Source organism: Rhopalosiphum maidis, chromosome 3 (genome assembly GCF_003676215.2).
Source record: "Rhopalosiphum maidis isolate BTI-1 chromosome 3, ASM367621v3, whole genome shotgun sequence".
Taxonomy (NCBI): domain Eukaryota; kingdom Metazoa; phylum Arthropoda; class Insecta; order Hemiptera; family Aphididae; genus Rhopalosiphum; species Rhopalosiphum maidis.
The window spans coordinates 5,247,764-5,274,215 of record NC_040879.1 but is presented as its reverse complement, the minus strand read 5'-3'; the positions used below and the strand labels follow the sequence as shown (position 1 = coordinate 5,274,215).

Below are 26,452 nucleotides of genomic sequence, written 5' to 3'. Positions count from 1 at the left end.
AAATCATTAAAAATTGTTTATAAGAATTGTTATTAAAAAAAATGTATGTAGTTAACAAGTACAAAAAAAAAAAAAAACATTAAATTATTAAAAGTTAGATGATAATCAATTAATTTGTTTAACATCTACATAAGGAAAAACAGAATACTGGAAAAATTATAAAATATATGATAAATTAAATGAAGTCTATAAAATGGCCTCTAAACAAAGAGATCATTAATATAGTTAAAATAATAAAATTTAAAAACTGTTAAAATGTATAAAATATTATAACTTATTAAATAATTGTTGTTAAAATAATAAAAAAATATAATTAGATAAGTCGTTCTTTCGGTGGTGGTTTCAGTACATTTTCTAATTCAACTCTAGAATTGCAATACTCTAGACAGCTTGGGTTATAAGCACCTCGTGTAGCTCTTTTTTTTCGTGCCATTATTAATAGTACAAGCAAACTGCCCATACCACCAATAAGTAGAATAGGTAATATTGAGCCGATAATTAAAGCTATATCTGCATAGTTGTGAGTGATAGACAGCTAGAATAATTAAACGTTAATGATAAATCATATAAATTAAAAAAATTATGATAACATTAAGTTCAAATAAATAATATAGAATAAGTATTTTTTTCAAAAACTAGTATTAAGAAACATCAGATAGTAAATGTTTAGACTTTCAGTTTGTAACATAACCAACATAAAGTATAAATATTTAAAATTTAAAGCAATTATCATCTTAAACTACATTGAGTTAACTAACCTTATCACATATATGTCCATGAAATCCATATGGACAAGTACAATTATAGCGATGTTCGGTCTCATCAAACAAATATGGTCTGCAAGTACCATTGTTTAAACATGGTTGTGGATCCTGACATCCAAATAACTCTACAGAACAATTTTTACCACCATATTTCGGTATACAATCACAATAGTAACCATCACGACGATCCATGCAAGTTCCGTGATCACAAGGTCTACAAATAAAAATGTTAATTCAACAAAATTTCAATAATTCATTAAATATAAATTATTTTAAAATCATACTTGAATCTTTCACACTCATTAATTTTAATTTCACAATATACGCCTTCATAACCATCTTCACATGAACATGTATAACCACCGATTCTATTTTCACAAACTCCCCAATGGCATAGGTTGCTTTCACATTCATTAATATCAATTTCACACTTAATGCCTGTTGTACCAGGTAAACATAAACATTCAAATCTGAAATATTTATTAGAATTATAAGTATATTATGCATTATACAATAATATAATAATTTATACTTAAGAGAACTTTATATCCGCATATGTTGTCTCTGTCTTACAAACATATATCATAGCAAATTAGCATTGAGCAGGACACATTTTGTGATGTTAGCTTTAATATTAGAGTAAATTTGATAAAAGGGAATTTAGTCTAATATTACAGCTAACATCACAAAATGTGTTTTGCTGAACGCAAATTTGTTATGATGTACATTGGTAAGACAGAAACAACACATGCGTGTATGGCATCCTCTTGATAATATATGGTATTATTTATTATAGACTATATTATAATCACTGCTTATAAAAAAATCAACTTTTAGACATCAGAATACAATAACGAAACTTAAAAATCTTTAATTATAAACAAATTATGGTTCTTAAATATATTTGGAATTGGAACGACATAACAAATAAAATTAAAAAATTATTATATTTCCTATTATGTTTGTAGTGAATTAGTTTTTTGGGTACTTTATAAATATAAAACATTTTACAAGTTCAAACTTCTATTTAAACAAATGTAGTAGTTGTTTATTATTTTAAAAAATAGGTAAAAATAAAATAACTATAAGTATATTCGTCACTATGATTTACCTGGTTATACATTTTTGTTTTCTAGTAAAAAAAGGAACCAAAATTATGGTATAATCATAATTGTAAAACAGCATCTCATTGCGGATTTCTTTGACTTTAATGTGTTAGATTATAATATTGTAAAGCTTTCATTTCATTATAATAATGTGCAATTTATTATTTTATGCATATATAGATCACCTTCCTCTGATTATTTAGGTTTCGTTGAATCATTAAGAGGTGTTTTAAATGGTTTAAATCTAAATACTAGTGTAATTACCCTAATTGGTGACGTTAATATTAATATAATCGGTGCTCAAACAAATAATTATGATTGCCTAGACCTCCTATCTGAACTCGGCTTCCACTCTCTCATAAATATATATACAAGATTACCGCAATATCAACAACACTCATGTCTAGACCATATATTCATTAAACATAACAATAACTTTCCAATTAAAAATATAAAAATGGGTGTTTTGCAAACTGAAATCACGGATCACTGGTAACCGTTTCTATACCTGTAACATCAAAAACTAAAATTTTTGAAAATTCTATTAAAATTATCAACTATGACAAACTTAAATCTATTTTATACAAAGAGAAATGGAAAAATGTATATACCTCAAACTCAGTAAATGATTGTCTCTCTACCTTTCAAAAAACAATAACAAATGCCATGAATGATTCCACAACGTTTAAATATATTAATTCTAAAAATAAAAGATTAAAAGAATGTCCAAAGGTCTGTTATGTTCAGCTCGTCGTAAACACTACCTATCGCTAAAATGCAAAAAAAATCCAAATAATGTCAAACTAGCATCCATTTTCAAAAATACAAAATTAATTTTACGAAACTAGTCAAGCTTGCGAAAATAAATTTATATGAAAAAAAATCAGTAAAGTAGCCTCTAACCCAAAATTAACTTGGAAATTGGTTAACGATTTAACAAGTAGAACTTCTAAAAATAAATGTTCAATTGATTCTATAAATATAAACAACCATATTTTAAATATCGAAGAAAATACCAAAGAGACATCAAATCAGTTTAATAATTTTTTTGTAAATGTTGGTAAAAAACTAGCCGAAAACTCTAATTATGTTCCAAAAATAGATTTAGAATTAACTAATAATAAAACATGTTTGTATTCGTTTGATGAAATGTTTCATAAAGAAATTGATGCTCCAGAAGTATGCGTAATTACAAATAATTTTAAAGATGATACAGCTAGCTGCAGGACACGATAGGATTACTGTAAAAACTCTAAAAAATATATCCGAATTAATCATAACTCCACTGGTTTTTATCTATAATCTGAGTATTAAAAATAGCTTTTTCTCGGATGGCTTCAAAACTGCAATTATTAAACCTTTATTTAAGGGGGGGGGGGTGATCGTAGTTTTATATCTCATTATAGACCTATAACTATGTTAACGAACTTTTCTAAAATATTCGAAAAAATTATTAAATCAAGATTAATTTCTTATCTGGAAAATAATAAAATTATTATCTAAACATCAATATGGTTTTAGATCAGGACTAAGCACTGAAAACGCTTTAAATCAAGTAACACAGTTTCTATACACGCATTAGATAGTGGTTTAAAAGTTATTGCTATATTCCTAGATATTGCAAAGACATTTTACAATGTCACCACCATAATATTCTATTTCAGATCTTACCCAGCTTTGGTATAAATAATACAAGTCTATTTTGGTTTCAAAGCTACCTCTCTGATAGAAAACAACATGATCAAATAAAAGAATATCAAACATCATATATGGTGTTCCACAGGTCAATGTTTCAGGCCCTATTCTGTTTATACACTATATAAATGAGTTATGTAATTTAAAGATAGATGGAACCATAGTGACCTATGCTGATGGCATTTGTCTATTATTCGCAGACTCATCTTGGAATGGGGTACATACTAAAGCCACGAAAGAACTTAACTCAATTTATTCGTGTATAAAAAATAGAGGTTTATCCATGAATTTTGAGAAATCAATGTATAAATACGGATTCTTCTTTGGTTATTCACAACTGTGATAATCTTTAAATGTGTAATAATATGAACTGTAAACAAATACAGCAAATAATGAAGATCCGCTATTTAGATATCATATTTGATGAAAATCTGAGATGGAATTTTCATATTTGCAGTCTAGTAGGTAAGGTCCGTTCCACAATCCATCAATTCATAAAACTAAGAGATTTGTTGCCGGTGAAAACGATGCGTATGATTTATTTCGCCTTCTATCAATCCATTTTTCAGTATGGGCTTTTAGTATGAGAAGGTATGAAAGATAATTATTTAAATCCACTACATCTACTACTAAGAGGAACATACATTATGGCTTATTAAATGACAAAAAAATCTTAAATGATACTCTTTTTTCAGAATTAAATATTTCTTAATAAAATCCGCATATAATGATGTTTGTTAATCTTATATTTAAATCTGTAAAACGTTTTTATTTTTTAAGTACTTAATCATGTTTCTTAGATTTTTATTTTATGATTGTGTATAATTTTAATTTTATTTTTCTTATAATTTATGTACGATTATTTATTAATGCTCTACTCCGCCACAAGCCTAGGCTTACAGGAGTAGATTTATTCTTTATCTATGTTATATTTACATCATGTATTTGTAACGTATAGAGAAATTTATTAAATAAAATATATATATATAAAATAAACAAAAACCATTTACAATCAACTGTTTTGTATAAACTATAAAAATTAAAGTAAAAATATCTTCTTAAATTATATTTACCCATTAGCTGTAGCATAATTGAACTCTTGGTGAAATATAGCTGATAAGTTATTGTTATCTTTTTGATTGTATAAAGATACATTAGAATGTTCAAGACACGTGCCCCCAAATTGGCAAGGATTACTTTCACAATCATTTATATCAACTTCACAATTTTTTCCTAATACAAATATTTGTTAAATATAATAATCAAAATTAACATACTTAATAATAATTTACTATTACCTATATAACCAACATAACACTTGCAAGAATAGTCTTTTATTTCATCTATACACGTGCCATTATTCTCACATGGGTTATGTACACAATCATTTATATTCAACTCACAGTGATTTCCTACAATAAAACACTATTGATTATAGCATAATGATATTTATTTATTAATAATAACTGTACATGCCTTCAAATCCTGTATTTGTACAATTACAATCATAACTGTTAAGTTTGTCAATACATAGCCCCATATTCTGACACGGGGAAGACTATAACCATACATTTATTTTAATTAAAACATATATTTAATGCTATTAAAACAACATAATATATACTAACTTCACAGTCATCAATATTTGTTTCGCAGAGTTTTCCTGTTAAGCCAATTGGACACAAGCATGTAAAAGATGCAATATTATCAATACAAGTAGCACCATTTAAACAAGGATTCGAGTTACAATCATCGACATCAATACTACAAACTTTACCTAAAAAATATAAAAAAAAATCATTACAATATATATTTTTATTTAAATCTAATCAATACATACCAGTATATCCCAGAGGGCAAATACAATTAAAACCATTAATTTTATTCTCACAAGTAGCACCATTATAACAAGGTTGTGACAAACATTCATCAAAATCTATATCACAGTTGTTACCAGAAAATCCTGGACGGCAAAAACATTGATAACTCCCTAAATAATTCAAAAATAATATTATATAAACATAATTATAATTAAAAATATATATATATATTTAACAAACCATTAGTATTAACACAAATTCCATAGTTGCATATTCCTTTGTTAACTTTGCATTCGTTTATATCTTGATCACAATTAATACCTAAATAAATATTTAATAAAAATCAAAATTTTGAATGTTTAAGTATTTATTATGTATTTCACCTGTAAATCCAGGCATGCAACGACAAATATAACCATCTGGGCTCTCTATACAAGTAGAATTGTTTTTACAAACACGATGTTGACAATCGTTTAATAATTTTGAACAATTTTCTCCTGTATATCCTTCAGGACATTTGCACTCATAAGTATTAATACCATCAATGCAAACGTTTCCAGTTGGACAAGTTCCCATTAGACATTCATTGATATTTACTTCACAATTTGTACCTTCAAACCCTAAAATAAAATATTTAAAAGAATTATTAACTTAAAAGTTAAAGATAATTTGAATGTAGTTATTTTTACCTGGAGAACACTTGCAGTAATAATCATTAAGTGATGAAGTTTTGTGTAAACAAGTACCATTATTGAAACAAGGGCTAGGATTTTTAGTACAAGCATCAAATGGTAATTGACAGTAAGCACCCATATAGTTATTGGTACAATTACATTGAAAACCATTGATAAGATCATGACATATTCCACCGTTTAAACATGGTTTGGACATACATTCATCAATATCTATTTGACATGTCTGTCCTATAATATTTTAATTTCATAATATAATATATAATAGTAATTTATATATAATATTTCATTTTAATATAGTATTAAAATGTGTATAATATCTAAAAATAATAGAAAAAATAGAACAGTTTATTTTTTAGCTGAATTTATACTCTAATTAACATTAGAAGTATTCTTGGCAATGGCTAGTTTTTGTCTGAGGGTGCACAAGATAAAAAACTAGAATTACTTCTTAATTTAAAGAAAGTATAGTTAGAAAATTAGCATTATTTATTTTTTAAATTAAATAATTAAGAATAATTACAATATTTTTAAACTGACTTATATACTTAATTAATACATGTATATTGTATATATATATTATATAGGTATATAATATTTATCTTATAATGATTAATAATGATTTGTATTAAACATAAATATCTGTATATGATAATGATATAATAATCAACTTAAAATAAAATGATAATAAATTATGTTCACAACATTTTCTGAAAGAAAAGTAGCACAGTTATTAATTTTATTATATCCTAACAGTACAGCACTCACCGTCACCGAAATACTAAATGCCTAAAACCCTAAATCACACAAGTTAAATGTTTGTTATTTCATATTCTTTCATAAAATACAGTATAAGTGAATGGTTTTAAAATATTGCTATAAATAATGAGAGGAATATAATATAGGATATGTGTCATATTTTTATTCCATTGCAACAATATTTGGCATAGTTTAACTTTAATTGTAACAATATAATATTATTTGATTATTTGATTCAAAAATACAATTAATATGAAATCATATAATAAATAAATCATTATTTATATTTAAAAAAAGCCAAATTATTTTTAATAGAATTTTTATTATTACCAGTAAACCCTGGGGGACATTCACAATGGAAACTATCAGCTTGTCCTGCTAATAGAATACAAGTGCCACCATGAGCACAAGTGTTTTGATTGCAAGCATTACCAGGATCACGTTGATTACATTGTTGCCCAGACCAACCAGGTTCACATTCACAATAGTACCCACCAATCTACAAATGATAAAATAATGTTGGTGATACCGTAAATGTGTAAAGTGCTGTGATATTTATTTAAAAAAAGCATACAAATATAATTAAAAGCAGTTTTGGTTATCATTATACTTAAAGTATTGCTAAATAACATAATAAATGTCAATAAAAGAGTATAACAAAAGATGTATTATTTTATGAATTAATTATATTCTTCCATATTTAACACATATACCAACGTACAAGAAAGTACCAAAGTACTAAAAGATCTATAATATGCTTATCTGAAAATATGAAAATTCTTAAAACCAATCTTAAGATTCTAATACATAAATTTAAAAATGTTGATCAACTATACTTTAACTAAATGATAGCCGTTTTTGCATAAAAAAGAATTAGTTTTTCATTATAAAAGTGCACTGTCAACATAAATAAACTCACATTATCATGACAAGACACAAAATGCTGACAGGGATCAGCATTACATTTCATAGTCATTTCACAATTTTGACCAGTAAAGCCAGCAGGGCATTTACATTCATAATTAGATCCTTGGGATATACATGTGCCAGAATTCAGACAAGGCATGAAAACACAAACATCATCAGCATGCGAACGAGTCATTATATTACCATGCTCACAAAAAGTGCCTGTAATAATATTGTCTCAAAACTATACCCATGCAAATTGTGTAATAATTAACTACTATCTATTTTTAAAACTTCTAACATTAACAAGTGATAATAAACATTTTCAAGTCTTTGATTAAAATTAACTACCAAATATATTATTATATACATATATTTAAACCATAAATTAACTGGATAATAAATTCCTAAAATAACTATTTAAGAAAAAAAAAATTTTATTTTTATTTTTTTATGCATATAAAATAAATACCTGTAAATCCTGATGTACATGAACAATTAAACTGGCCATTTGACAATAAACCACATGAACCTCCATTTTTACAAGGATGGCTACTACAAACTGTTATTTCAGTACAATTAGGAGGAACACCTAATAATCAATTGACAAGTAAATTAATTAGATTATATAAACAAAAAAAAAATTACTTAATGTATTTTTTTTAAATATAAATTATTTTTTAATTAGTATAATGGCTATGTTCAAATTTAATTTAAAATAAATTAACCAGCCATTCATAAGTTTTTTGTGTACTTTACGCATTCAAATATATATTCTTTTTTAATATACACCGTATTATTGTATTAAATGGTATACACTATACAATTACATACATTTCATTATTTAATTTAAATATTATAATAATAAAATATTATTATTATCATTTAATTGTATTTAATGAATGGGTAGTATATAACATCAACAATTTTACAATGAATAATTATTTTATCAAATAACATTCATTATTTCAAAATTTAGTAAAATATTTAAAAATATTTTTATTACATAATTTCCAGTTAAAATAAAAAACAGTTTTTTTTAAATTATACTTTTATTGCTATAATTTTTTTAAGTTTTTTACTTTTTTGGATGATAATACACATTTTTAATTTCATATTCTGAAGAAGAATATTTTTTGAAGTATTTCAATCCATAAAAATCAATATTCAGAAAAATATAGTTAGTTGTAATAATTATTTAAAGTTTAGGTGAGTTGGGAAATGATAAGAAGATACTTTGCAAAATGTTGATCTATTACTCCATTTACCTTAACCTTAAATACTTATAACAGTCATAACTAACTAGTTTACTATAGCTAAATTATGCAGATTTGTTCATGCGTAGTTTTTAACTAAAACATAATTTATATAATTAGGTATCTATAATATACGCATCAATATTGAATAAAACCAAAGCTTCTTAATCATGAAACAACAGGTTTTGTATTTTCTTAAGTAGCAATACAATTGCAAATAACAGAATATTCAGAGAGTAATTTACAACAACTCAATGAAAAAAAATTGTAAAATTATTCAAATGCCTTACTAATAAACCGTAACATTTAAGTACAATACATACTCTCCCCTCAGACAAAAAATGGGCTACATAGTAATTTGGGGAAGCATTTTGGTACAACTCTTTAAAAAAACAGTGTTGTAAGAAACTTGGTACATAGAAAATGCCTGTTCTTTTATATATATTTATACAAGGATAAACTATTAAACTAAATTTTGATTTATTAAATGAATACCTATAAAAATATTCTACTTTAGAACATCAAATTAAAAATGTATGTTTTCATTCAAAAAAGTAAAACTTAAAAAATATAATATTTTTTTATTTTGACTGAAAATTATGTAAAATATTAATAGATTTTGAAATAACGAGTGTTGTTTAATAAAAGAATCATTCTACATATTAATGATAAAATAAATATAAATACTAAAAAAGCTATAGGTTAAATGACTAATAATTTAATCTGTAAACACCAAAAATAAGAATAGAACAACTACAATTGTTAAATTCACAATGAAGTGTTTATAAAACATTGAAACACAATACCATGTAGCTTTGGACATAACAAAACCATATATTATTATATACTCAGACGAGAGTAAAACAACTACCCAGTGCTCACAAGTACTATATTGTAGTGGACCACTGTAAATGGTAGGATCATCATTTAACAATGTCATCAATTTATAAATAATAATTAGAACTTAAATATAATAATTATAAAAAAAGATAAAATAGATCAACATCAAACAATTGGGTTAATTGTTAAAATATGAGACTACAAATATTCAATTTTTTTTTTTATGAAATAAATTATTTAAAGAATAATTATAGTAATTAACTATTAGTTAAAGTTATAAAAATATATAATGTATTAAATATAATATTTATATTAATATATAATATGAATTTTTATTCACAAACAAAAAATATATTAAAGAACAAAAATAATAGGTGGTAATAAGAATATAAAGATATAGTATTTATTTACCAGTATATCCTGATTTACAATGACACGAGTGTGACGCTATACCATCAACACAAATTGAGTTTGTTGGACATACAGCAGTTTCACAATCATCCACATCAATTTCACAATTTCTACCTACAAAACCTAGAGCACATCGACATGTATATGTTCCAACTTGATCTCTACACTGACCACCATTTTGACAAGGATTTGATATACATTCATTTAAATCCTTTTTAATTAATAAAAATGAAATTATAAATTTATACTATATTTAATATTAAAGATTAAAAGAAAATGTTTACTATTTCACAATTGATTCCTCCAAATCCCAATTGACACTGGCAAGTATAACTTCCATAGTTATCAAAACATACACCCTGATTGAAACATGGATTTATTTCACACTCATTAATATTTGTTTCACAATTTATTCCTTTATATCTAAATGCCCACAAATAAATATTAAATTAATGAATTAAAATATTAAATATGAACATTTTTAATACAAATTTACCCAGTTTTATTACATGCACATGTATAATTATTAACACCATCAACACACACACCTCCGTGTTGACAAGGACTTGACAAGCATTCATTAATATTTATTTCACAGTTATCTCCTTTAAATCCTATGGTAAAAAGAAAAAATGTATAGAACATAATGAAATAATTTATAATCATTTTTTATATAAAAATTATAAAAATTAATTTACCTGGTGCACAACTGCATTCATAACTTTTACCTCCTGATGTTAATTTACATGTGCCATTATTTCTACACGGATTGTTATCACAAACATGTGCAGATAATTCAATTTCACAAAATTTACCTAAACAATAATATTAAAATAAATAAATATGAACAATTAAAATCAAAAAAAAAAAAAAATACTAAATTAAATATCATAAGTATCACCAGTAAATCCTTGGTCACAATAGCATATAAAATCTTCACCATATTTTATTTCTTCACACAAACCATACATACAACGATTGTTATGTTTTGCACAAGGGGATCCTGAAATACACTAGATGTTAAATTGTAATTCATAAAATAGAATACTAAAAATAAAATATTAGATTTACCATTATCAATTTCACAATTATTTCCAGAGTACCTAGGTTGACAGATACAATGGTATTTATTTTGCCTAGGAACACATACTCCACGCATCATACAAGGAGCATGAGAACAATAGTCAATACCCATACCTGCAAATTAATAATTAATATTAAATACTAGGTACATAAATAATTGGTACTTATTGGTGATTATGGTACAATTTTCCAGTAAACAACTCAATTCTGTTATTACGACTATAGACTACTGTAGATCAACACTATATTATGTTATTTTAAGACAATTTTGTTATCTAAAAAACCAAATACAGTGAAACCTCTAAATACCGGACACACTCGGTCACTGAAATTGTGACTGCTAATTGGAGGTGTCCGGTATTTAGAGGGAGAAATATAATATTAAAGAAATAAAAAATTAAAATTATAATTAAAACATTGATTCATTTATTTAAAGTTATTTATACATATATATAGGTACATAATAAATTTAATTTATTTTAATTTTAATTATTATGTATTTTTAAAAATGTGAAGGTAAAAGAATAAAAAAATTAAAACTAACATATATTAAAAAAATCTGTTACTTTAGATTGTTTCGTATTTTGACACAAAGTAATTTTGTATGTTAATGCATTTTCAAATTCCACAAAGTTACGATAGAAATTATTAAAATCAAAAGTTAAAATACCTTAAAAGTGTCTGTTATTTAGAGGTGTCCGTTAAGGGAGATTTCACAGAAATATAATTAGGTCTGTCCATCGACACTAAAAGCGTTAGGTATATAACAAATAACGAATTTCCAACAACACACATAAGTATTTTACACATTTCTAAAATAATATCAGTTTCTTACATAAAATTAGGATTTGGGAATATTGGGACCCATATATACTCATTTCTTCAATAAAATAGTCAATACTGTAAGAAAAAGTCACAACCAATTTAATTTTTATGAAAAGCTTCAGATTTTTGTTGTAAAAATGCAAACACTAAAATAATTTATTTACGATTTAAATTTTATTGGGCAGATCTACTTATATTATTTTGTCTTAAAGATTTCAAAATTGTATTTACATAATATAATGCAGTATTAATTTATGGTAATTGTAATAACATAATGAGTTTACCAAAAAATTGTATAAATAGTCATGGTAACCAATAAGTACTATAACATTAAATATTAAATGTACATACATGACTGACTGTTTAAAGGACAATGTCCCCAAACAACTTTATAAGCTTGATTTAAAGATGAATTAAAAATAAAATTTGGGCCTTCTAACAAACAACCTTCAAAACCATCTCCTACTCTTAATATAGATTGATCAGTTGTAATTTCAGAATTTAAAATTTCTGAATTAAATGTTGAGTTTGCTATAACCTAAACAAAAATTAGATATACTTATACTTAAGTATTTCAAATAATGCTAGATTACTTTAATTTTAAATACACATAAATAAATAGTTATTTACTTGTTGTGAGCCATCAACAGATATTGTTAATTCTCCAAGCTTATAAATCATATTAACATTATGCCAAGAATTATCAAAAAAATCCCCCTGGATTTTTGATTCAAAATGTTTGTTTTGGAAAAATGTTGTAAATAATAAGCTATCACGAAGAACATCTACTGAGATTCGAGTATATGGCAAATCTTGTGTTTGAGAAAATATTTGTCCTCCAGAACATGTCCTAAAGCTGAATCCTATATGTTTGTACAATGAAATGGAAGGAAATAAATTTAACCACGATGAACTATTGAAATATCCTTCTCTATAAGTGCCTCCAGGCATCTGAGTATTTGTACATATCAAATGAACAAATACATTTACTGAAAATAAAACATATATTTTATTAGTTCCGTGTTACATTATAAAATATTAATGCAATATATAATTTTTTCAAATATTATTTATTTATAAAAGACATTTACAATTTGCATATACAAAATAATATAATAAGTAAACATGTTGACAATTAGAGCACTAAAACTGGAAAACATGAAGGAAGAGAGCATTTATCGACACTACTTCCAATTTCTGAACTTAAGAGAAATTAGTTGTTACAGGTAATTTCATAGATCACATTTATGTTTTAGATGATAAACGGAGTTGTCAGGTGTTTTGCATGGCTAAATGAGTTTTTTGTGAATGCTTTATAGTGACAGGATGCAAGTGTAGACATTTTTGATATGTTGAAATCATGATGTAAAGTAGCGTTTCCCAACCATTTTAATTAACCATCAAATTTGTTAAAAAATCTTAGAGATTCACTATTGACCAATAGCACACCTATATATGTATATAATATATATATATACGCATATAAAATATAAAATATTATTATTTTAAATATATACTTTAGTAATTTTAATATATGGTCTGCGGCCTATTGGTGGCGAACCGTTAAAGTAGAGTACTATTATTGCTAGTGTACCAGAGAGCATTACAGAGAATATGAAGATTTGTTGCTTGGAACGATTAAAATTTGATTAGGTTTGAATTTTTAAGGTTCCCAGGTGCAATATTCAAATTATAAATGCTAAAAAACCTATATAAATTGTAACAGGTTAGTTTTTTGCAAAATTGTTTATTTATCTATTACACATTAATAACCCACATTTCAAATAGATTAAAATAAAACGGATGGGATACTTTTTTTAAACTTAAAACTAATAGACAAGAATATTAACTCTTTATTGATAGTTTTACTATGTTTCCCGCTTTAACATTTTACTTTTTGGGAATATCTTTAACATTTTTAGTTAATCAATTCATGTACCTAGTCATGATAAACCTGTCACCTGTCAATCTATTGTATTATAGTACAAAAAACAAATGCCACTGGTTATAAATTCCACTTTGTATAACAACAATGAATGTAATTAATTGTATTGTAAATAAAATAAATAAAAATACTCTATTGATCTGACCATACATTTTTACATGAACTATTTCATGTTGTACATAGGTTAAATTAATATTGAACCGAATACTAAACTAACATTTTTACTTGTTTAAATTAAATCACATGTACACACTTTTGATAATTATTTAAGGTGAATTATCCACAATATAAATATAAAATAGTCAAAATATAATCATCTACATTGAACAATATTATGTCAGTAATGTATTATTCAATCTAAATGATTCCGGGCTCAGATTTAACTGGCGAGTTACTGAGAAAATCTTGATGAGCTATTTTAAATTTGGACTTGAAAAAGAGTACAAATTATAAATTTATAAATAATATTCCTTGTGAGTTATGTACACAGTACATAGTGTATAAAATAAAGTTTAATTTACACATTAAATATAAATTAATTATTTAATTAAAACAATTGGTGGTGAAAATATAAACCACAGAATAATCCTAAAATGAGATTTTAAATAAATATTAATAATGTTATTTATCACTAATTAATAACTAGTCTAATCTTGAAAAAATATTTAATGAACACCAGGAGTTGAAGAAAGATATTTTATGCTTAGATTCACAATAATCCAAACATTTTTAAGAAAACAGTCATAAAATTAAATCAAAAATAACTGTTGGACCTATTCACATTGAACTCTATTACTTTATCTTAAATAGCCAAAGTTAAAACAAATAGCTACCATATTTTTGTAAAAATGAAAAAACTTAACTTCATGTAAAACCAAGAAAATATCAACAGAAAAAAAGATTAGTTCTTATGTATAGTATAATTAGTATATTTCATAATTAGACATTGAGTAAATTGCTGAAATGGATGTCTTTAATTTAAATAAATAATATATCATTGTAAACGATGCAAAACAATTCTGAGTGGTAACCTATCTGTAACCCTATAATTCTGAAGATATTTAATTATACATTTAAATTACTATTATTAAATGATAATTTATTTTTCCAACAGTAATTAAGTAGGTTCAACTAAATTTTGCAAAATAAAATTAACATATTTTATTATAAAATAATTATTACTACAGTAAAAAGAAATTTGATAAGAATAGAATTGAAAAGTCAACATCAGTGAAGCAACAAATAGATAATAGTGAAGAGGGATTTTAGAAGCGATAAAGGATCGTTATGGTTGACCTTAATAAGTCAAAGAAGGAGAGATTATTTCATATACTAATATCGTTATTAATTAACCTTTAAATACTGCAAAACAGTGTGAATAAGTTCATGATATTTATATAATAAGATAAATAAAAATATTATTAAATTGCCATTATGCGTATAGCAAACAATAATAAATGCTGTAATGAAAAGTTTCAAGTTCGATTCAAAAATATTTTTTTTTGAAATACAACAAAACAAATTAACATAAAATTTAATCCAGAAACGCAATAAAAAAATAAATATAATGAATATACAAAATATAGAGTACCTATTTATTTTTTTGTATAACTATACATGTAATTACAGCTTTATGACTATACCTTGTAAGGAAATAAAATCAAAGTTTTATATAACAAAGATAATTTTTCAAGTATTAAGTATACTAACTACAGTAAGTGAGCTAGATGTGATAGTTATGTAAAATATTAAACTTTTACGATAAAAACCTACGTGATGTTTTAAGATAGTAAGACGGAGAGACAACACAAAATTCATATCATAAATAAGAATCATTATTGTAACAAACTAATAAGCAATAATATTTTTCTTCGATATAATTAAAAACAAAAGACCCAAATGTATAGGACTAATGTTCAAACACTAACAAGAACATTCAAAATTGAGTTTACTTAAAAATAAAATAATTCAATCAGACGTTGACTGTTCAGAGATATTCAAAACCAATAAAAAATGATAATCCTCATAAAGCATTTAATGATAATCGATACCATTTATTTTTCTTGGACATTTTGTACTTATATCCCAGGAATAAACACAATGTATCAAAAACGTCAAAAGTTTATGTCAGTCGACAGATACTACTCACCGATTAAAATAATGGACCGCATTATATTTCTTCAGTGTTTACATGGATGTAGGTAATATAGTTTGATCGTACACGACGTCGTATTAATTGTTGTTGTACGTGTTGCGGGAGTGTGTGCTACGGCATTCAGATGTACAGCAATAGTGGAAGTTTCCCGGCACAAGCGAAAAATATTCTTTTAATGAAAAGAATACGCGCATGAAACGTAGATATGTCGGTTAATTTTTCATACAAAAAAACAACCGACTGCCATCAACAAAAATTATATACCACAACGGAAGTCGAAAAGTAATAACGTAATGAGAAAGTATGAGTGTATATTGTACTCTGTAATTATCAACTTGTGTTATTTTAATAAACATGGATAATAGAATAAAGAAACCAAACTCCGCTTCTGATAACATCCCAAAATGAGTCGCACGATTAAACGGCCACAGGTGGCGCTGCGTATAGGGTTGTTACTTTAACCCGCCTAGTATAGGGCGTTCTAGTCTTCATGATAATAAGAATTAACAATTAACAAATAGCGATAAACAAAAAAAGATAAACATTGAAATTTTGTTGTTGTTTAATTATCAATGATATTCACCCTCAGTTTTTTTTATTGAAATTGCGTCGATGATGGATCAGTAATAACAAACATATTTTTCAAACGGTATTTTCTGAATATCGTTTCGAAATGATTCAATGGTTCAATTAATTGTATACTTAAGTGCCTATCTATGCATATATTACATTATTTACGATCGCGTTTAAAACCTATTTACTAGTTATCTCTACCAACTTTTTTTTATTATTACTTAATCACAGTATCTATAAATTAAAATATTTCGAAAGTGGTTTTACGGTACTCGCTAAGTATCGAACGGGTTGTGAGGTATACCACGCACTAGTACACTAAATATATTATTTATTATGGCTATATATTGATATGCAGCGGAAATTTATTTTATACTTAATCAGCCCCTATTTTAGAGTGCAGTACAGAAATGCATATGTAATATATAAACTAAAAAAGTGTTTACGTGTATTTACAAAAGTTTTTACTTACATGCAAAACAAATGTATAAGTCATGTAGTAAACATTTTAGTATAGTACAAGTACCATATTACAATATCACTACTACAGGAATACAAAAACAGTTCTTTTATTCCAATAGATAAGTATGGAAACACCTTATATAGTCATATATATTTAAGGGTGCCCACAAGGGTGGCAGAGGTGGGCAACTCCTACTAGCTTTATTGCTAGTTAAAATAATTATATCCAAATTAAATATTCTAAAATCCTAAAAAACATTATTAGTATACCAAGGTGTACTGATATTTCATATAATTATATAGCCGATAGATATACTTTGTGATAAAAGAATTCCGACAATTTATTATCACAATATACGATGATGTATGCCGTATTATTTGAAGTTAGCACCAACTACTCCAGTCGATCATTTTTGTGGACTGGTTATCTAATCATTGAATTGGATAGTGTGAATGTGTGATACTGTGATTTAATGATAAAAATTCAAAATAAACAGATTCAGTAATCGAAAATCGTAATTGATCGTTGTAGTATGGTTGCCATGCTCTTATCATGATTACGTTATCACTTATAGGTGGTACAAATATTTGATTGTTATGGTTACAGACAATTGTAGTTTTTAATTTTTACTTTGTTTTTTAAAGTTTTAAATATGCCAACTGTTTGTGCTGTTTATGGTTATATGAATAAAACAACAAATAAAAATATATCTTTCTACCGTTTTCCATAAAAAAAAAATGCGAAACCAGATCTTCAAAAACTATTAGAAAACCAACGAAATATGTGGCCGAAATCCCATCGCTGACTTGATTTGGTGAATAAGAAGGTTAATGCTATGCGTATATAATATATATTCTTCTCATTTTAATATTGGTAGGTATTTGTAAAATGTATTAGTTAAATTAATTCTTATGTTATTTGTTCCTTAGGTAAACAATACAATACCGATAACAAACATCCTGACTGGTGTCCATCAATAAACATGGGGTACAATATTAATAAAGGTGATTAATCATTTTATGTTTTATCATAGGAAATATTAGTTTTATATTTTTAATAGAAACACATTTATGCCATTTGATAGTTTTAACAGTGCAATAACAAAAAAATATTATTTGTTTTTTAAAGCTTTATCTAATGAAAGTTTATTTTTATTTAAAACATATAGCTGCTGCAACTACGCCAGATATCAAGCGATATCAAACGGCTACTAAACGAATTGCATTAACACCAACCATTTTATTTCCAAATGATTTGGAACAGGAAAATGATACTGTTGTAACTGTTTCTAATTCTAGTGATGTAGAATTTATGGATATAAGCATAGAAACATAGACATCTACTTCAACAAGTATAACCATGGCTAATATACAGACACTAGAACAATAAGTAGTTAAGAAAAATGTTATAATCAACAAACTTACTTCAGAAGTAAATTATTTAAATTTAAGTGAAGAGACATGGTCGTGGAGTATGGTCGCCATACGTATGGATTTTTTTTTTATTAATTTTAGAGGAAATTAAACTTGCATTAACTTCTAGTAACCAAAGATTAAATTAATTTCAAAAATTATTGTTATGTCCTATGAAATTAAGGTTAACCATGCCATTTGTTGATTTAGGTTATAGGTTTAATTTTAATATCACTTGTGGTACTGCTTAATAATTTTTCGTAAGGTAATATATATAGTAAATAAAGTATTTTAGTTTACTTTTGGATAGATTATTTTAAATAATATTAATATCATTAAAATAAAAAAACTTAACTTACTTTGGGTCATTTAAACAAAAAATACGTCTATACAAAAAATCCAATAGCCACGCAAAATCTACTATAAAATTGACTTCTACCCTTTTTCACAATATGACTTATGCCTTATCACACATGCAATTTACACAATATTTAAAACGTATGGACTTTTTTCAGTGCCACCATTAGATCCGGCATAAAATTTCCTACAAAATTGATGCATAATTTCAAAATGACAAAAAAAAGACATAACCTTTTTAACAAACGCCGACCTATTATCGGAGGCCCCTTGGTGGTGCTGAGCAGTGAGCACCCCCGGTCACACGCTAGTTGCGGCACTGAGCAAGACGACCTTCCTGATCTTAAAATAATTACCATATAATTTTTTTTCATATATTTAATCGTCGTTTTATTATAATTGTCGTCACTCATTATATATAATGATTAATAGTAATGTGTTTTATTAATAATATAATATTTGTTTTCTCTTATTTATATTAAAATTTATTAATCTAAGCATTTCCGGTCATTGAAACCTAAGGTCAAAGTGTACAAAAGTCTAAAAGTAGGTAAACAAAATAAATAAGACTTATAGTAATTTTTTAATTTAATTACTGAATTATAAACATACTTTCTATAATAATTTGTAACAAACCTGTAATAGAACTCAAACATTTTGTAAAAAGTATTTTAATTTTGGTTATTATTTGGTTAAATTTATTCGTTTAAATTAATTATTTAGTATTATATTACAGTCATTATAATGTAAAAATAAATGGTGTGATATTATGTCTTAGTAATATAGTAATGACGAAAGAAGGATTTAAAAATCCGATATCTTTTTATTTTCAGTAAAAACATAGCTATCTTTAACCTTTTTGAGGCACTGGGTAGTGATAGGTATAATGGGGCCCCTACGGCTTGGACAGAGTAATATTTTATTAAAATAGGTAGGTAAATAGGATGGTGGTAGATAAGAAAAAGCCTAGATTAATTTAACTATAAATTATATTTATTTTATTTTTATTATTATTAGGGCCTAGATTTATATGCTTTAAAAACCTTGAAAATATGGGTTATAAAATATGTATTTATGCCCTTATTTTGTAGAAATATATCCTTAAAACTAAAAAATATGCTAAAAAAGTCTAATTTATTTATTTTTAATATCTTTACATAATATTATTTTATATAATGATAAATGTTCAAAGGTTATGTCGTTTATTATAATTTTAATCTGAATAAACAATAACGAAAATATTTTTTTTTTTTTATAAATTCAGTATGTGGTTAATTGAAAATAAATATATATCAAAAGCAAATGTATTGACAGTAAATATAACTACAAACATGTAATTTAATTAATATAATCAAAATATTACATATTATGCATTTAAAAACCGTCTACACGCAAAGGAAAATCTTAAAATACAAAAATATGCATAGTAAAACTGAATTTCAGATCTATTGACTATAATTAACTTGTTGCTTATCTAACTACTTTTTGGACTGTTTGAAAAAAACATATTATAAATGCATATAAATCCAGGCCCTAATTATTATTATTTGCGAATATCCTTTGATTTTTCTCGAAATAAGTTTATTTATATCGGTAATAAATTTCGATGGACGTAGCCCACTCGGCTCCTGTCGAAAAAGGTTTTATGACAATGTACATTCCTAAACAGCTCTGGTATTTTCACAAATTCCTCCACACTTCATACAGACTGTCTCAAAAGAGGTATGGTTCAAAATGTGTGTGCAAACACTGAGTAAATTATAAAAATTATATAAAAAAAAGTATGTACCATCGTATGATTGTGAATTAAATTTAAAAGTTAAAAAATATAAAACATGTATATATATATTAAAATATGAAAAAAAAATCAAAAATTTAAATAATTGGTAAATTTTTTGGCACAATTTTTTTATATACTCCATAAGAATATTTTTGCCGATTAACGAGTATGTATAATATATAATTTTGGTATAGAAATTATGTTCAATATCTCAATAATTTCGGTAATTTCGAAATGCATAATTTATTCAGTATGCTAAATAGATAATAAAATTAATAATTATTATTGTTTTTGAAATAAAAAAATCGTAAAATTCGTTTACTTATACTATAGAGAATTAGAGAAACTAAAATTTGTATACCAACCGGTATTACCATTAGCAGTTTGGGAATTTACCTGTTTCTAAATTTTTTTTTGACAGGAACTATTAAGTAATTTACTTGTTTGTAAAACCTTTTTCGGCAAGAGCCGTTTTGGAATAAGCAAAGAATGGACGGGAGCCGTTTGGGATGCGTCGATATCGATTATCGGTTGGTGATATTTAAATAGCTAGGGGACCTCGTCGATCAGGCGGTCCTGCAAGGCACCTGCACAAAGTGCCCAATGGGGAAGAGGTGCCTGGAAAAAAATATAATAGTTACAAAATATATAAACTAATAAATAATATTAATTACTGATCGTTATTATGTAAAATTTATAAATATATATTATATACTTGTTATATAATATATGTATAAACCCAGCCTAATAAAAACATTTTTCAGTAACATTTCACTGAACGCTGTTGGATTGTTATTGGTAAGTTATCAAAAATTCAATATTTTCTGAAAATCTAAATTTTGACGGTAATCCATTGGTGGAATGATTGCCAATTGGTATTAATATTATTATAGGTAGGTAATTTGTAAATTAACAATAGTACCTTAACTGCTTTAGTACAACATTTTGTGGTAATACAATGATTGTATCCAATATTCATTGTATTTTTTAATTGTCATCAATTGCATTTATCTGACATTAAGCATTTATTGATTTTTTATACTATTAACTAAATGTATCTACTAAAATTAATACCTAACTAATATTAAGATAATAATTGTAACATTTGTAACATTAACACGTTGACCGCCATACGGCCGCCGGCGGCCACAAAAATATTGTTACAAATTAAGAATTTTAGGCCGCCGGCTGCCGTAACATTTTATTCCTGCGAGGCCATGCGGCCGCCGGCTGCTGCATTTCTCATATTCTTTTACATAGAGATAAAATTGTTGGCGCTGTAGTAATGATTTTTATAATTATTTTGGACGTAGAGTTAAAAATTCTGCTTCGATTGATATATTTTTAATCTTTTTACAATATTTTTTCATCGTTATATTGTGGTTCAAATAAGTACCTATAGAAATTATTATTATTTTAATTTCTTATCATATTTTAAATTAGAAAATGACTAAAGAAGACAAGTTTTCATTTACTCACTTTATTTTATTCAATAACAATGTCATGGTATTATTTAAATAAAAAAAATCTTGTTAAAATAAGTAAATACATTTTTTAAATGAATAAATAAAATAAAACATCTTTTTTAATATCGAACTATTATAACATATTTTAAAAATAATTTATTTTATTTCCATATTTAAAAACTAATTAAAAAATTTTAAATGTTTATTTACAATATTAATAGTACCTAATTTTTATTTTGTATGATGTTTGACAAAACAATCAGCACACGTGTAAACATCACATGTTTCGCAAAGAGTTGTAACCCTTTTCACATCTTTGCAAGCCTGTACTGATCCTACAGTAGTTGTCTTTTCGTTATAACAATGAGCACATCTCTTTCGCAGTTTTCGGTTTCTGTTGCACTTTAATGTAGTTTGTATAAAAACGTGTTTTGCTCGTCGTGTTTTCGGTAACACAAGTGAAGTTTGGTCCTGTTCTGATTGATTAAATCCAATGAATCCAAGCATTTCATTAATTAATAATTCTCGAAATTGCGTGATCTTTAGTTTATTCTGTGGCGTATTCAAGTTATAAACTATCAATGCATTCACTACTGCAGTTCCTAATAAGACTTCGGTTGCCACTTTGTGGTACCACCTTATGGATTTTCGTACAGGGCTACTATAGCTGGATAGCTGATTTGATAAATCAATGCCAGCCTTCCCAGCATTATAGTCAATTATTATTTTTGGCTTCACTATTGATTCGTTTTTTCTATTTTTTTTACCTGTGTCTATCATAGAAATATCATGGCGAGTAGATAACATGGTGACATCCCTTTTGTCACGCCATTTGGCAACCACAATACCGTTTGAATTTTCTTTTCCTACTATTTGTCCTGGTTGTAGCTTTGCTTTTGTAACATCTGGTAGTTTAACTCGATTGGATCTTAATGTACCGATTAAATGCGTATTTTTTTCTAATAGCTCATTGGCTAATGTATACGAAACGAAATTTATGGGCGATACTGTAATGAATTGTATTTATTTTTACAAAAGTGGATATATAATAATGAAACAAAACCACGGCAAAGATATATATATATATATATATAAAAAAAAAAATGCACAGCGGAGTTTAAAAGAGGCGCACTGACGGAGGAGGGAACGTGTCGAGCGGCTTGACAACCGGTGCAATGCCAGAATAACTCCGACTATTGCATCATAGGATGCGACAGGTGAGCCGGTCGGTACAATGCCGGAATTGCTCTGACTATTGCACCATTGATCGACTCACAAACCGCTCGACAAGTTAGCGGGGATGGCTTCTTTCCTAGTCGCGTAAGTCTGCCCGGGTGGGTCTTACTACGACGTCGGAAAGAAGCGTAATAATAAAGTACACGCTCCGTCAGGCCTTTTATACCTGGTTCATCGGCGATTACACCGGGTCGGTCCCGTGTTCTGTGACAGAATTCAAGAGCCCCAGACCTGGTGAATCTGTGATTACATCGGGCCGGTCTCGTGTTCTGTGACAGAAAACACGAAACCCCCATAATGCAATCGCCGATGAATGCACAAACACAATATAATAATAACAATATCATGCATAGTAATTAACATAAGTATATACAATATTAATGAGGTTTATAATAAAAATAAGTAAATAATCAAAAATAAAAATTATAATGAGGGTCATGCATATAAAATAGAAAAATAATATATTATTATATAATAATAATAATATTTTAATGAGGATCATGCTAATTAAAAGATAATAATAATAATAACACGCGGCCTTATCGCGTACGGCGCAAACAGCTAAATTAAGCGATGTATAAAAATTATCTGTTATAATAGTTCTGCCGCAATTTAAATATCTGGAACTTAGATCTACAATGACTCTGCAACCTAATCCTCTTCCATCAGTTTGGCTTTTGCCTGCATAAACTTCCATATTATACGTATACCCGTTAACGCCACAAAGTTTAAATAATTTTATTCCGTACTTATGCGCCTTTCCAGGAATATACTGTTTGAATTTTAATCGCCCACGAAATGGAACCATTGTTTCATCTACAGCCATCATTTCTTCTGGTTCCATTATATTTTGAAAGTTATGAACCATTTTTGTAATCAGATTTCGAATTTTAAAAATTCTATCACTTTCAGGAGCTTGGTCGTTATCGGCAAAATGCCAAAATCGGAGAATCAACTCGAATCGATTTCTTGACATGATATTTTTTGCTACACAATTTTTGTATAACATCTTCACACTCCAATAATCTTTTAAACTAGGCATTTGGACTAGCCCCATCCACATTCAACATCATTGGTAGGCACCCACTTAGAAAATCTACTAGCTTTAGTCAATCGATGTTTAGATAACACCTGATCAGCATTCTTATTCGTTTCGACAACCATTAAATTAATTATTTCGTCAGTTATAAATAAGTTCAAGTATGTCCATATTGTTGCATTGTGCGGTATTTCAATTTTTAGACCGGGATTTTTTTCGAACAAAAAATTTTTTTGGTTTTGGTTCGTTATATCATTCCATGTTTGTTTAGAGGTCTTTGGATGGTTATTAACTACCTCTAAAATATTTTCATCAATATCACTACTATCTGAAAATACCACCATTTTTTAAATATTTAATAGACAAAAAAAAGTTGTATAGAAAATTATATTTTACAAAATAAAACCATACTGCGATAAGGTGGTATTTAATTTATTTTTTGTATCTAGCTTTATTAGTTTTTTATTTATTTAAAATTAAAATTTTTCTTTAGAAAAAAATATATTATATTTTACTTTACAAATTCTTTGTACTAAATACATATGTATTATTAAATATAAAAGTATTATATAATATAATAGTTGTACTTACCATTGGAACTTTGATTATCATCTGACGAGTTTGGAGGCATGTATGTATCGTCCTCATCCGTGTCATCAAATTCACTAAACGAACTTAAATCAGACTCAGACTCTTCCAATAACCCTCTAACAACATTTTCATCACCAATCTTGAACCTTTTTGCCCGTGAATTCATTTTTAAAAGATAAAATTCAAAAATTGTCACAATAAATAAGTTAGACCGCCGGTGGCTGTATGGCGTCTGATAGTGAATCGTATTATCGAGGTGCCGAATTGCCGCCGGCGGCCGTACAATTATTGTTGAAAATTAATAATCTATGTATAAAAATAAATATTTTGGTGTTTAATTCGTATTTTTAGACCTATTTGTTCAAGAGATAACACATCGAACGTTTTCGTAATTCCCATAAAATAGGCCGATGGCGTTGTAATAATAAACAACAGTACGGCCGCCGGCGGCTGTATGGCGGTCAACGTGTTAATAACAGTATTGTCATCAAAATTCAAAAAATTGTTCACAACCCACTAAAAATTGATTGATGACCCACATTTTGAGAAACGCTGATCTAGTAGTTAGTACATTACATTTACTATTTACTAATTTATTATTTACGGTAACATACCGAACAATTAAAACATTATTATTGGTGATATTTAAGATATTAAAAAGAACATTTCACCTCAAGTATTTCCTAATCTTTATAAAATGATACAACTTGCTTGTTCTGCTACATACGAAAGAAGTTATTCTGCTATGAGGAAAATAAAAACATGGCTAAGAACATCTATACATAAAAAATAATTTTAATGCATTTTTGATAAAATATATTGAAAAAGATAAGACTAAAGCTTTAAGTAATGAAGCTATTTTTAATACTTTTAACAAAAATGTAATAGAATAATAACAAATTAAGTTAAAAATAGTAATAGTATTTTATTAATTATTCTTTTTTTTATGTTTGTAATTATTTAAGTTATTATGATAACGAGAAAAAATTTTATAAGTGATTTAGGCTGGGTTGCATAAACGTTCTGTAACGACTTACAGATCTGTAAGTGCGCTAATGGCTCTATAAATAAAATTAAGGGTTGCTTGAATGCTCGGTAAAGTTTCCGGCTCTGTAAATTATCGGCTACCGGACCTGTAAACTACAGATCGGATTTTGCTTGATGTTATCAATGTTATTGTTAAGATTTTTATAGTGAATTTATTTAATTCTTTGTTTTGTTTTCTTTTAATTCAAATAATTTTTAATTAATTTAATTCAAAATAATTTAAAATTAAAT

The 26,452-nt window shown here is 26.5% G+C and overlaps 2 protein-coding genes and 1 pseudogene across 3 annotated transcripts; 1 reads left to right on the top strand and 2 right to left on the bottom strand.

Moving 5' to 3' along the window:
- Window positions 1–300: 300 nt before the first annotated feature.
- LOC113559831 (neurogenic locus Notch protein-like) lies at window positions 301–16,473 on the bottom strand. 2 transcript variants are annotated; one of them, XM_026965598.1, is made up of 23 exons: window positions 16,252–16,473; window positions 12,788–13,146; window positions 12,509–12,695; window positions 11,321–11,446; window positions 11,151–11,252; window positions 10,948–11,064; window positions 10,746–10,863; window positions 10,534–10,672; window positions 10,250–10,460; window positions 8,215–8,334; window positions 7,756–7,964; window positions 7,167–7,335; window positions 6,075–6,308; window positions 5,769–6,005; window positions 5,626–5,706; window positions 5,406–5,555; window positions 5,194–5,342; window positions 5,042–5,123; window positions 4,864–4,977; window positions 4,639–4,798; window positions 1,049–1,234; window positions 759–978; window positions 301–535 (listed from the first exon to the last, which is right to left on the bottom strand). In XM_026965598.1, exons 1-23 carry the CDS (start codon window positions 16,271–16,273, stop codon window positions 314–316), a joined length of 3,714 nt encoding a protein of 1,237 aa, XP_026821399.1. In that variant the 5' UTR covers window positions 16,274–16,473; the 3' UTR covers window positions 301–313. The 2 variants fall into 2 exon arrangements, with proteins under 2 accessions (XP_026821399.1, XP_026821400.1); XM_026965599.1 differs by lacking the exons at window positions 12,509–12,695; window positions 12,788–13,146.
- A 1,472-nt stretch (window positions 16,474–17,945) lies between these two features.
- LOC113560105 lies at window positions 17,946–21,380 on the top strand (annotated as a pseudogene).
- A 1,159-nt stretch (window positions 21,381–22,539) lies between these two features.
- LOC113560104 (piggyBac transposable element-derived protein 4-like) lies at window positions 22,540–24,586 on the bottom strand. Its single transcript, XM_026965879.1, has 2 exons — window positions 24,196–24,586; window positions 22,540–23,315 (listed from the first exon to the last, which is right to left on the bottom strand). Exons 1-2 carry the CDS (start codon window positions 24,584–24,586, stop codon window positions 22,540–22,542), a joined length of 1,167 nt encoding a protein of 388 aa, XP_026821680.1.
- Between the last annotated feature and the right edge of the window lie 1,866 nt (window positions 24,587–26,452).